General features: G+C 47.0%; 1 protein-coding gene across 1 annotated transcript in view; it reads right to left on the bottom strand.

Annotated features, from left to right (window-relative positions):
- Window positions 1-12750, bottom strand: part of Myo1e (myosin IE) — a 191620-nt gene that overhangs the window by 17465 nt on the left and 161405 nt on the right. Inside the window, exons 19-23 of the mRNA XM_057768253.1 lie at window positions 12362-12506; window positions 8284-8398; window positions 7429-7598; window positions 5794-5939; window positions 1436-1582 (exon numbers count right to left, since the gene is read on the bottom strand). Coding sequence (XP_057624236.1) covers window positions 1436-1582; window positions 5794-5939; window positions 7429-7598; window positions 8284-8398; window positions 12362-12506 — 723 coding nt within the window. The remainder of the gene's footprint in view (window positions 1-1435; window positions 1583-5793; window positions 5940-7428; window positions 7599-8283; window positions 8399-12361; window positions 12507-12750) is intronic.

The following is a 12750-nucleotide window of genomic DNA, read 5'->3' as shown; positions in this document are numbered from 1 at the left end:
TGAAATTAGGAGCCAGAAGGAGCTAGTGAGAAAACGGTGCCCATGACCCAGCTGCTGCCCGGAAGGTGATAACCACAGTACGGGGACAAGCCCCAACCGTCTAATCCTTGCATAGGGGATGGTACAGCTCAGCGTGGCATAGCTGCTAAGGTGTTTGCCATGCCAGTGGAGGAGGCTTTTGGAGGTCAACATCGGTGAGAACTCTGCTGGTGAGTGTTTTCCATTTATATCAGAGGGTCACTCTCAGACGATCAAGGGTGACTGCCTGCGGGACAGGAGAAAGGAACAGCTTCCCTGTGTTGTAACATTGTGTTTGCTGTGTGGAGGACTGAGATGTCAGATACAAGATGGCAGGAGAGTCTATACCATAGACTGTGGCTATGGTTCATTTATATTCTGTTATCCCATCACCATCATTAGCCCAGGTGGGAGGAAACCACCAAAATCCAAATGGTGGGGTGTGTGTGATGGTTAGTTTTAGCGATCAACTTGACACATTATAGAATCATCTGAGAGAGAGTCTCAAGAAAAGACTCTTTAGATCGGGTTGACCTGTCGGCAAGTAGGGGATTATTTGTTTAATGCTAATTGATATGGGAAGATCCAGTCCATGGTGGCCAGCACCATTCCCCATGCAGGGGATCCTGTAATACATAATTTTATATACATACATATATAACATACATATATACACACATATACGTACATATATTACATTACTGAGCACAAGTAAGTATGCATATATTAACTGCAACTTCTGAAATACTGTGGCTATACATCTATGTTATACATTGCATATTCTCCTCTTTTAACTTAAGAAATAATAATGATTCTAAGTAACTGTCTATTGTCAGGTTCCTTCATCTGGGCATTACAGTCTTATGATTGCCTCACTTTTATGGGTAAAAAGCTGAACCCTATTTCTACTCTATAGATGGGGGATTTAAGAAAAGCTGAACAACTCTCCCTCAGCAAAAGTGAGATTAGAAGCTCAACAATATGTAGCGTCTTGCCTGCGAGAACATGTCACTAAAGCAGTGAAGGTAAACCAAAACATAAAGCATTACTTCCACACGCCAAGCTCCAGATTCCCCACCAGCAATCTGGGTTCTGGGGAGTCAGAACCCCTATTTCAGTCCTTTCTCCTGCTTCCAGCCTGACTCTATTGTTCACTCTAATATCTGCCTTCCCCTGTCTTATCTGAGCAACCTTTGTGTCAATGATAAAAGTGCCCCTTGACTGTTGGATTACTTCACAGACATACGAATGTGGCCCCAGCAAGGCCCATGACCACCGAGACTGTCTTCGGCAGGCCTCTCTGTGTTCCTGGAGATAGTGATGTGCCCAGAGTGGGGTTACTAAGGGATGGAACCTTCGAGACCACACAGCCCACCCTCCAGGCCTCCCCACCTCTCAGTCTGGACTCCCCACTCACGTATTGCTGAATTTCAGAGGTAGCTTCTTCTGGGTTTTTTCCTCGTATCGCTTTGCTAAGAGGCTCAAGAATTCCGTTTTGAAGACAGACTCCAGCAAACTGTCATACTCTTGCTCGTGGAGAATGAAGATGTCATCCTGCATGGTGCTGAGAGATCAGATGGAGTTAACGCCAGCCGCACTTCTGCTCACCCATTGTCACTTGGAGGCAGGGAGAAGGGTAGGTGTGCTAAACAAAGTCACTGTACTGAGGCACACTGCGCACGCTGAGCCTGTTTCAACACTACAAAGCTGCACATAAGGCCTGTCATTACTGCTTTCGCTCATTCAAAACCATCCTGTAATAGCACTAAGCTCTTTCTTCTTCCTTCCTTCCCTCGTTCCCTTTCTCTTCTCTCCCTCTCATAGTATTTAAAACAGGATGGAGATGGCTCAACGGGTAACGGCTCTTTTACAGTGACCCGAGTTTGAGTTTGATTCCAGGGATACATTGAGTGGCAGGCGAGCTCCAGTTCCTGCAAGCTGTCCTCTGATGTCCGTTCAATTCTTCAGTAGGAGCTTAAAGCTGGGAGCCTGTCCTGTATAAGTGGACAGTGCTGCTCCCAGAAGCAATGAGCACTGAAGGAAAATCTCAGTGCTAGACACATGACACCTATGTTCAGAGAGGTCCCAGAGGTACCCTAAACAACGCAAGCCTATTGCCATTGCGCTTGGCTGCCCACTGCAACGCGATGGTAAGACCCTCTTGCTGAAGATACCACACACTTGGGCTGGCCGACAGAGAAATCGATCTCAGGTTGACTAGGGAAGTTCTTCCCTAGCTTTCATAGTACTGGGAGGGGCAATGCAGGCCACGGGCAGAGAAAAGGCATCAATGATTTTACCTAGCACTAGCTTCTGCATGCTACAACACTGCCCTGCCAGGCAAGGTGTGCCCGCCAGTGGAATGGGGACAAGACTGTTGGTGAGAGTTACCAATTGCTCTATTAGTTGGGGAATATTATTTTAAGGTGTGTTGCTTTTGTTTATGCTACATTTGTTTAGCTCTGTGAAGCTGTGCTTCTTTATCTGTCTAAAACACCTGATGATCTTATAAAGAGCTGAACAGCCAATAACGAGGCAGGAGCAAGGCTAGGCAGGCAGAGAGTACCAATAGGAGAAACAAGGAAGAAAAAGGAGCAAGAGAACAAGGAGAGGAGGACATCAGGGGCCAGCCACCCAGCTACACAGGAAGTCATAGAGAAAGAAGCAAAGAAAGGTATACAGAAATAGAGAAAGATAAAAGTCTAGCGGCAAAAGGTAGTAGGGATAATTTAAGAAAAACTGGCAAGAAACAAGGCAAGCTAAGGGCAGACATTCATAACTAATAAGCCTCCGTGTGTGATTTGTTTGGGAGCAGGGTTGTGGGTCCCTCAAAAAGCCGAAAAAATAAAACCTCAAGTAACACTCTATAGACTGGATTTGAGGTCTGCCCCACAGGAGGGAATTCATTTCCTGGTACTGTAACCCTGGTCAAAGTCTGTGGCTAGGAAGGTGGTGGGCGGAAGTGCGGGTAGGTGTCAGCACAGCCACTGCTGCTGTGTTTAGGAGCCAGATTTTGTTATTTTAGGATGACGTGTGTGTCTGTGTGCCTGTGTGTGGGTATATGCACACAAGTGCCGACAGAACACGCATGGGGACTCGAGTTTGACTCCTCCTCCTGGTTGCTTTTCTATGGGTTCTGAGTTGCTGGTACTTGCTGCCAAGCCTGACGACCTGGGTTCGATTCCTGGCACCCACATGTGGGAAGGCGCGAGCACTTGTATTTTATCCACACTACAAACAACTCTTCTTCTCCACAGGGACCACGTTATTTTAAAGCAGACCATATGTTTCTTCCCAGCTTTTTGGCTAAGATCAAGTTTACAGCAAAGTCGAAGTATTATATTGTTTTGTGCTTAATATTTCAGTATGTGCCATTAAAAAGTAATATATATATATATATATATATATATATATATATATATAAAAGTAAACATGAGGCCATTATCATGCTGAAAGAAATGAGCTTTAAACCCTTCATATAAAATATTTACTCCTGAGCGCATTTTCCAGATTGCTTCTTAATTGCTTTTAGATGGCTGGTTTATCTGAAGAGAGCTACTTCCTATCAACACTTAGGTCCTAAGAGTTAGGAGTGGCCTTAGAGATCAAGCTTGCGGGATGTTTCAATAGTCTGAATCAGAGGAACACATCCGGTGATTGTCTGTTCCGCCAAAAGTCAACCAATGAGTCTCATAAATTCTTGAAAACACGTACAGATGTTACAACATTTTTTTTTTCCTGAAGTGCAAGACAGTTAATCCCTGCTCTCTTTACACCAGTGTCAAAGTGTTCTGAGACACATCCACATGCCACTCAGGAAACTGGTACAACAGCCAGCTTCAACGCAGGGCTCAATCCTGCAGAGCCCTACCACCCTCTCCTCCCAGCTGTTGAACTAACCTGGCTTTGAATTGCTGGTCTAGCCTAATGTGTCAGGAAAATGAGGGAACCTCTTGGGAAGTGGGAGGCCCAGTAGCTGCAGTGTGCAGCTGTGACTAAGAGCTACAAACTACCAGGCGGTGGTGGTGCCCGCCTTTAATCCCAGCACCTGGGAGGCGGGTGGCTCTCTCTGAGTTTGAGGCCAGCCTGGAAAAAAAAAGTTAAAAGATTTCCCCCTTAGAGTTAGAAAGTCTATAGGCTAGGAACCTCTGAAAAGGAAAGGCCATGAGGGAACCGGCCTGTAGAGTATGCATACTATGAGGGGGATGGAGGAAAAGCTGGGTTTACCAGGACATATTCTATCCCCAGAGGCTCTGGTGGAAGGGGCTGGGAAACCAGAAGGAAAAATTCGAGAGTAAACAATTGCATTGGGTAAACTTAAAGTCACAGTAACAGGGCAGAGGTGCTTGGTGAGAGGGCACCCAGCTTCGTAAGGATCTAGTTGAACGATGAAGTCTGATGGACCAGAAAGAGACAGAACTGGGCAGTAAGGGCAGAAGAAACAATCGTGGCTTCTACAATAACAGCCTCCAGGGGTGATTTCGTAGCTTTCGGCCACAGCTCTCCGGTGGACCGGGTACATTTCAGGTCACCCAGTTACGTCCTGGTCCACTGTCTTCTCAGGCATCCAGAAAAGAAAACATCTTCCCACTGAGTTCTTTAGAACTCCAAGGGTGGCCAGGAAGGGTGTGACCAGCAGGTAGTAACACAGCCAATGAACCAAAGCTTAAAGATGACCCAGGCAGCCGGGCTGTCCGGGCTACCCAGGGCTCTTATTGAGTTGGCGCTGAGGAAGGACACTGGCATGTCCCCAGCTGTGAAATGTTACCTGATGGAGGAAGGTCATTGGTTAAAAAATAAAGAAACTGCTTGGCCCTCATAGGTTAAAACATAGGTGGGTGGAGTAAACAGAACAGAATGCTAGGAGGAAGAAGAAGTGAGCTCAGACCCCATGCTCCCCTCTCCCGGGCAGACACGATGAAGCAAGCCGCCAGGTCAGACATGCTGAATCTTTCCCAGTAAGACTAGTGCTACACAGATTACTAAAAATGGGTTAGGCAAAATATGAGAATTAGCCCGTAAGAGGCTAGAGCTAGTGGGCCAAGCAGTGTTTAAAAGAATACAGTTTCCGTGTAATTATTTCGGGGCATAAGCTAGCCAGGCGACCAGGAGCTGGGGCGGCAGGAACACAGCCCGCAGCTCCCTACAACAGTTACCACGTCCTGATTCACGTTTGAAACTTTTCATTTCACTGTCCCACCTGGCCCTTTATCCAGGAGCACTGGGATGGATGATAGGGGAGACACAGAGACACAGGCTAGGATGACATACTACTAATGTGTTTTGGATTATCCTACTGCAGACATGATTTTCAAGCTGGTAGGTCAGAGGCCTGAGTCTGTGAAGATCCTGCTTCCCTCTGAGCCCATCAGTTTCATTTAGAGAGGGACATCCCATTTCCAGGTAGCCATGGTCACCAGTACCAGAATATTTTTTTTTTTTTTTTTTTTTTTTTGTGACAGGATCCTCATGTAGCCCAGGCTCGCCTAGAACTACATAGCCAAGGATGACCTTGAATTTATGATCCTCCCCCGTTTACTTCCTAAGTACTGGGATTACGTGTGTGCCCACACCTGCTTTATTTAATGCTGGGGAACAAACCAGGACTTCATGAGTGCTAGGCAAGCGCTTTCCCAACTGAGCTACACCCCCAGGTCTTCTTTGAGGAGAATGGAAATTCTGTTCTCTTCATCATGGGCCTGGTGGTCTCTTGGAACAGCAGGCAATGTGAGGAGAACCTCGGAAGGCGCACGGCCCCAGCCATTTCGCACTCACCTGAGGGACACGGACAGGAGCCTCTCCATTTCGATTCTCCGCTTCAGGACTTCCTTCACCAGACCTTTGTCTGGGCCCTGCTTCACCTTTTCTCTCCCGATTAAGTACAGGCACTTGGGGGTTAGCAGCAGGTCTCGCTTGACACCCTGAGAGGAGAGGAACCTTCAGAAGGCAGCTAGACACGGTCAGAGAGTCAGCTCTGACAGCGTGGGCCACTCTTTCAGGCCAGAGGGCAGCTGTCCTGGGTGGCGGAGCTTCCCTTTTGCCAGAATGGCTCCCGTGTGACGACTGACCCAGGCCGCTTGACAGGGAACAGTCTGGCACTTAGGAGGATAATGACTCTTGACTCTTTTCATCTTATAGAATGGCATCAGCAAATAGTTCAATAATAAGATATCAGGACCACAAGTGTAAACATAAGCCCACAACACACGGTGACCTTACAAAAGATTGCTATAGCGTGGTTTTCAGACAAGCTTCCCTCTGGTGTCTGTAGCTTAGCCATTAATAAACACATAATAAGCTTTAGAATATATGGCTGACCACCCTATTACAGAGCAGAGCAGCAGTGCTGAGAACACACCCCAGAGCAGCAGTCCTGAGAACACACCCCAGAGCAGCTGGTCCGTTTCAAGGTACAAGGAATGACCTCCATTTAATAAACAAATACAAGTGCTCTATAGACTTTATGCCAGAAGAGGTATAAAGATCCCAGTACAGAAGGTTGTGAGTCACCATGTGGTTGCTGGGAATTAAACTCAGGACCTCTAGAAGAATAGTCGTCTTAACCGCTGAGCCATCTTTTGGGCCCCAACAACATCAGTCTTATTGAGCAGGTGCTGTCATTGTCTCCATTATTTTTTTCTGAGTAATATAAGAAGTTGCTTTTTAAAAAGTCAGCTGGGGGAGGGGGACTGGAGAGATGGCTCAGTGGTTAAGAGCACTGGTTGCTCTTCCAGAGGACCTGGGCTCAATTCTCAGCACCCACATGGCAGCTCATAACTGTCTCTAATTCCAGTTCCAAGGGGTCCAGCATCCTCACACAGGCATCTATGCAGGCAAAATACCAATTCACATAAAATAAAAATAGATTATTTTAAAAAGTCAGTAGGGGATGTGGCCCAGGTGACTGCATGCCTGCCTAGCATGCATGAAGTCCTGAGTTCAGTTCCCTAGCACTGCATAAACTGGGCAGGGTGTGTACACTTATGATCTCAGCACTCCAGAAGTAAAGGCAAGAGGATCAGAAGTTCAAGGTCATGTCTGGTCACATATGGAATTCAAGGCCACTCAAATGCAGGAGACTTTGTCTCAAAAAGAAAACAAAATGTAAAGCATCTACTAAATAGAATGCTATATTAAGTGAGGGAAGTTCTTCTTGGCAGAAATCGGACATAAAAGAACATTTAATGCACATCTTATTTTGCAAAACTAAATATGCAAATATGCCTGCATAAAAAGGTCTGAAGGACACCCACAACATGTTAACAGGGATGCTTGCCTACCACTGGCTGCTATTTTTCTTTTGAGTCTTTACAACTTTTCTTCAATGAACACAGTCTGCAAAACCGCAGCTTTTATTCTTGTGAATGTGAACTCTGTTTTGACTGTTAGGAGGCAGGTGGCAGTGTGTACCTTGAACCTCCTGTCATACTTGGTCACGGTGTCAGCAAAGTCGATCTTCTCCCTCTTGCCTACAAACTGCTGCAGTTCCGGGTGCTCCTCCATCCCAATGTAGTCCCCGATGAAGTTCCGGTTGATGCTGTTTCTTCTCCTTTCCTTCTTGTTCAACAGCAGGTCTGAGGCTACGATGCAGGAGAGCAGAGGAGAGGGATCAGGCAGGCAGGAAGAGGAAGAAGACATTTGGAGTGAAATACACGAAGATTCTATATGACACAAGATTAGTTAACCCATGCAGTATGCTGAATAAGAAACATTTTGTGCTGGTTGTGGTAGAGAATGCCTTTAAACCCAGCAGTCGGGGGGCAGGGGCAGGCTGATCTGAGCTAGAGGCCAGCCTGCTCGACAGAGCGAGTTCCAGGACAGGCAGGGCTATAAGGATATGCGGCAGAGAAATCCTATCTTGAAAATTAAACTGTAATTTTTCTTAAGCTCAAACTCTTTTATTTTTTGAGGAGAGGGTCTCACTTTGTAGACCAGGCTGGCTTCGAACTCACAGAGACTCGCCTGCCTCTGCCTCCTGAGTGCCGGGATCAAGTTGTGTGCCAGTATTCCTGGTTCTCACATTTATCCTTAAGCTTTATTAAATGGGAGCCAGGGGAGAAGACTCTCCACGTGAATGTGCTTGCCAGATAAAGATGCTCGCCACCAAGCCTGATGACACATAGGTTGGAATGAGAGATCCAACTCTTCACATCCACAGTTCTATATGTGAACTGTGGCATGTACATACATACACATACAGAGACAGACACACAATATGAGAAAAAATGGAAAATACTGAATGAATAAACAAAATTATGAAAATACCTTCTTCTCTCATTTGGACGTATTTCTTCCGGGCCACAAACTTTCTCCATGTTTTCTGTATCACCCGGGCATACCCATCATACTTTCTCTCTCTCATCTCTTCTAGAAGAAATAGCTAGAACAGAAGAGAAAACACATGAGCCAATCCTCATGATCTGGACAAAATTTTATATTGATTAAAAAAGGTGACTTGTTCTCCTTCCTTGGTCCAAGGAGGAAGCAGGTAGCCAGCTCTAATGAGCAGACGCAGCCTGCTGCGAACAGTCTCAGAATAGAAACTTCCAGTTTCTGCCAGATCTGAGTTTGTGTTGCTGTGGGAAGAGGGCTGCCCTACTTTCGGTGGCATGGAAGTCTAGACTTCTTGCCTCATGTAATCTCCAAGGATTGTCTAAGGCACCGGGCAGAAACCATAGCCTCTGCAGCCAGGCTGGAGCGTTAGTCTTGGACTCTCTGGAGAGCTGGCATGGCAAACGACCTGAATCGGACTTTAGAGAGTCAGGCCATGTGGCCAGCTCAGGTTAACCACTTCGCTCGCAGCTGGACTTGGGAGTCGTGAAGACAGACAAGGCATTACCGGGTGCTGAGTGTCCACTATAGTCAAGAATCCCTCCGGACTAACCTTCGACTCCTCAACACATAGCTGTCTGTTTCACAGATAAGAACATTGGACCTAGACTAGGTACGGCTGAGCAGGGAACCTAAGTTTTCTAGGCATGGCAGGCTCCTCTTCGGCAGAACACACAAAGCTTTCTCTATAGCTGCATTTCATCAGCTTGTAAAGCTGGAGGACCGCATCACCTACCTCCATGTAGTGGTTTACACAGCCACCGAGGAGAAAAAAATAAAACCGACCAATAGAAACTCAAAGATGATGTATTGGCACTGGAAAATGTTCCAGAAGGGCAGGAGAGAAGGCTCAGCAGTTCAGAGTGACTTATTGCTTATTGCTCTTGCAGAGACCTGACTTTGGTTCCCGGCACCCACATCAGGAAGCTCTCAACTGTAGCTCTAGGGACTCTTGACACCCTTTTTGGAATCTGGAGGCACCTGTACCCAGGTGTACTCACGCCCACACAGGCATACACACACACAAACACACACACACAAATTAAAATTAACACAAATAAAACTTGAAAAAAATTCCAGAGGTAAACAAGGCAATTGGGTTTGAAGGAAGCTAAGGACACTGTCTGTGTTTATCTGAGCATATACATGTCCAGGAGCCATTTTCATGCCAACTGGTCTTTCCCATTTACATCCCTGGTTGTCAAGAAACATCCAGAACAGCAAATGCCGACGGGGAGGGACACCAAACCCTACAGCCTTCCGTGCAGTCCCAGATGGATGAAGGAACATATTTTAGACCTAAAATGGGGCTCACAACTTAGGACTGGACAGATGTCTGAAATCTCAGCTCCATGGTGTCCATGTGGGAGAGCATTCGTTGATATTTCTCATCTTGGTTTTTTGCCATTTCCAACCAATCTGGGAGGACACACATAATACACCTGTGCCCAGAAAGGAGGCGGCACCAACAGCTTCCAGCATCCAAGAGATTTTTCAAAGATGAGCAGGGTTTTAGGTGCTTCTTTGGTTTTTATTTTTCCCCACTCAAAAGTCCAGGAGGTTAGACATCAGGGAGGTTTGAGAATAAAGAGAAAAACCAGACAGACAGATGCATCAAACAAAACACAAACTCTCTGGTGCCCGATGTCTTATACCAGTTTTTGAAGAACAGAGGTTATTTGGTGTGGATGCAGCAGACGCTGCAAGAGGTAGGTGAAAATATCACAAGGTGGTTTTGTTGCTTTGAAGATTCATTTTTATTTGTGTGTGTGTGTGTGTGTGTGTGTGCCAGTGTGGGTACCCTCAGAGGTCAGGAGAGGATGCGGGATCCTACGGACTCAGAGTCACAGGCAGTTGTGAGCTCCTGATGTGGCTCCCCTGGAAGGACAGGAAGCATTGAGCAGCTCCCTAAGGCAGATTTTACAAACTCAACTTTGGGAAAAGCACGTCCAAGTCAAAGCCGGATCTGGACAGGAAGGGGGAGGGGAAAGGAAGGTGGTGGCTCGTGTGTGCGCAAGTTCAGAGATGGAGAAAGGAGAAGCGAGGGTGGCTAACAGCTGTTGGGAGGAAGGCAAGCTAAAGGAAGGCCAAAATAAACATGAGTTTCGGGTATAAATTCCAGAGCTCAATTAAATCAGAATGAAAAATCAGGAGAAAATAAAAAATCAGGCCATTTTAATTATACATGAAGATTTTCTAAGTCGGAAAGTGAGCCGTCGGAGCCGGCGAATCTCTGGGTTGTACTGACTAATCACTCCAGCTCATTTTAGGAGAACGGGAGCTGCGCTGGGGGTTGCCTAATGGCATATGACACAACATTTTCATCTTATACTGGGAAATGAAATTGCCGCGAGGTTATAAATAACTCAGAGTGGAGAAGCGCTACCACAACCTTGTAGATGGTCCACTGGTGGGTGCCACTTACTTCCTGCATAATTTCCAGGGCTTGCCAAGACATTCGGCTTGAGCCTCCATCACTTTTGAGTCTCAGGCTCATGCCACAGACGGGAAAGGAATCAGGATGGGGAGATTGCTGCGAGGCCAGAATTTGCCTATTTCTTGCAACACGATTCGTGCCCTTGCTAGTTCCTCTCGGGCTGATGGGTGTATTTACCAACTTCACCATCAATTCTTCCTTTTTTAAAAACATGGTCTTGGGTAGCCCAAGCTGGCCTCAGACTCACTGTATAGCTGAGGCTAGCCTTGAAGTTCTGATCTTTGTGCCATTCCTACAAAGCAATGCCTTTACTCTACAGCTGCAGAGCCAAGTAGGCAGAGTTACTCAGAGCTTTGTTGGGCTCCCTCCCCCCCCCAAAGACATTCCCCTAGGTCCACAACACTCACATGTGCATTGGGACAGATTAAAAAATCTCCATGCTCTCCCTGTAAAATTCTCATAAGTTCATGAAGTATAAATGTGTATACGTAAGCCAGGCAGGGGTGGTGCATGCCTTTAACCCCAGTACTCAGGAGGCAGAGGCAGGTGGATTTCTGAGTTCGAGGTCAGCCTGGTCTACAAGAGCTGGTTCCAGGACAGGCTCCAAAGCTACAGTGAAACCCTGTCTTGAAAAAAACGACAAAAACAAACAAACAGACAAAAAAATGTGCAAGTATGGCTGTCCCAGTGGTGCCTGGGTCCCATAGTCCAGACACTTCTCTTGTCCCTTCAGAGTTACTCCCTAGCTCCTTCTGGTCTTCCAGTCTCTATCCTGGGATTCCCACCCCAAGCCCACGTGTAACTGGCCTGTTTGGTGTAACCAAGATGAGGACACAGTTGCCCAAACTTCCCTTATGGCACAAACACCTCCCTTTGCAGTACACATTATTCATAGCTGAGATGATTGTTAACCTTGTTGACTGGGTGGGATTTACAGTAGCCATGGAAACAAATCTCTGGGCGGGTTGGTGTTATCTAGAGTAGGTCAACAGGGAAGGGAAGACCTACCCTAACGTGAGTAACACCATTTCATGGGCTCAATTCTCAGATGACATAGAAAGGAAAAAGCAAGCTAAGCCCCAGCGTTCACTGTTCCCTGCATTTTGGCTGTGGACATACCCACCGTGACTAGCTGCTTCAAGCTCCTGCTTCCACACCGTCTCTTCTCCAGTGGACCATATCCCCCGGAACCATGAACCAAGCTAACCCTTTCCTTTTTGGGGGGGTATTTTGTTGTAGCAGTGGGACAAATACCAATACTGTAACTTTGGGCAGTTTCTGTCAAAGGTTTTTTTGGTACATAAAAGGAACCTAACCGGTCAGAGCCCTTGCCCTTGGAGATGACCTGGATCTCACAGAGGGGGAAAGAAGAGGAAAGAAAGCCATCGTACCCGGTGCTATTTTATTCAATAACGACATGCTATGAAACAAGTGAGTCTGGTTGGTACAGGAGGCTGGGGACGTGGAGGGGACAGGCTTCTTCGAGAAAAGGCGGAGGAGCAGTCCAGCTGTGTGGCAGGACAGCTGGCAAAGGCAAGATGGGAGGAGAGGGGTGGGGCAGCAGCCGGTACTCACAGACTCTGGGGCTTTGATGAACACTTTACTTTTCCCCAGCTGGAACTGGTCGTTGTCCATGTTGACCGACTGCAGCAGATGCAGAACCCCTTGCTTCTCATCTCCTCTCCACACAGGCCAAGTGGCTTTGGTCAGGATGGCGTACCTATGGGGGCAAGAGGGCAGAGGGGTCATGCTTAGGGTGGCTCCTGGTGGGGCAAGAGGGTTCTTGAAGGCAAGGCTGTCGCTGTGCAGCTGGGGTCCCTCAGCTCCACTCAGTGACAGGGGATGGGTCTCAATGACTAGAAAGGTCTTCCACAGCTGGTCTCACTGTCACAGCACTTCTGACCCTCCCTCCCCATCCTGGTGTTTCTCTTTGGCTTTTTTTTTTTTTTTTTTTTTTGAGACAG

This window comes from Chionomys nivalis, chromosome 4, assembly GCF_950005125.1.
Source record: "Chionomys nivalis chromosome 4, mChiNiv1.1, whole genome shotgun sequence".
Classification (NCBI taxonomy): Eukaryota; Metazoa; Chordata; class Mammalia; order Rodentia; family Cricetidae; genus Chionomys; species Chionomys nivalis.
This window is presented reverse-complemented; position numbering and strand designations above follow the sequence as displayed.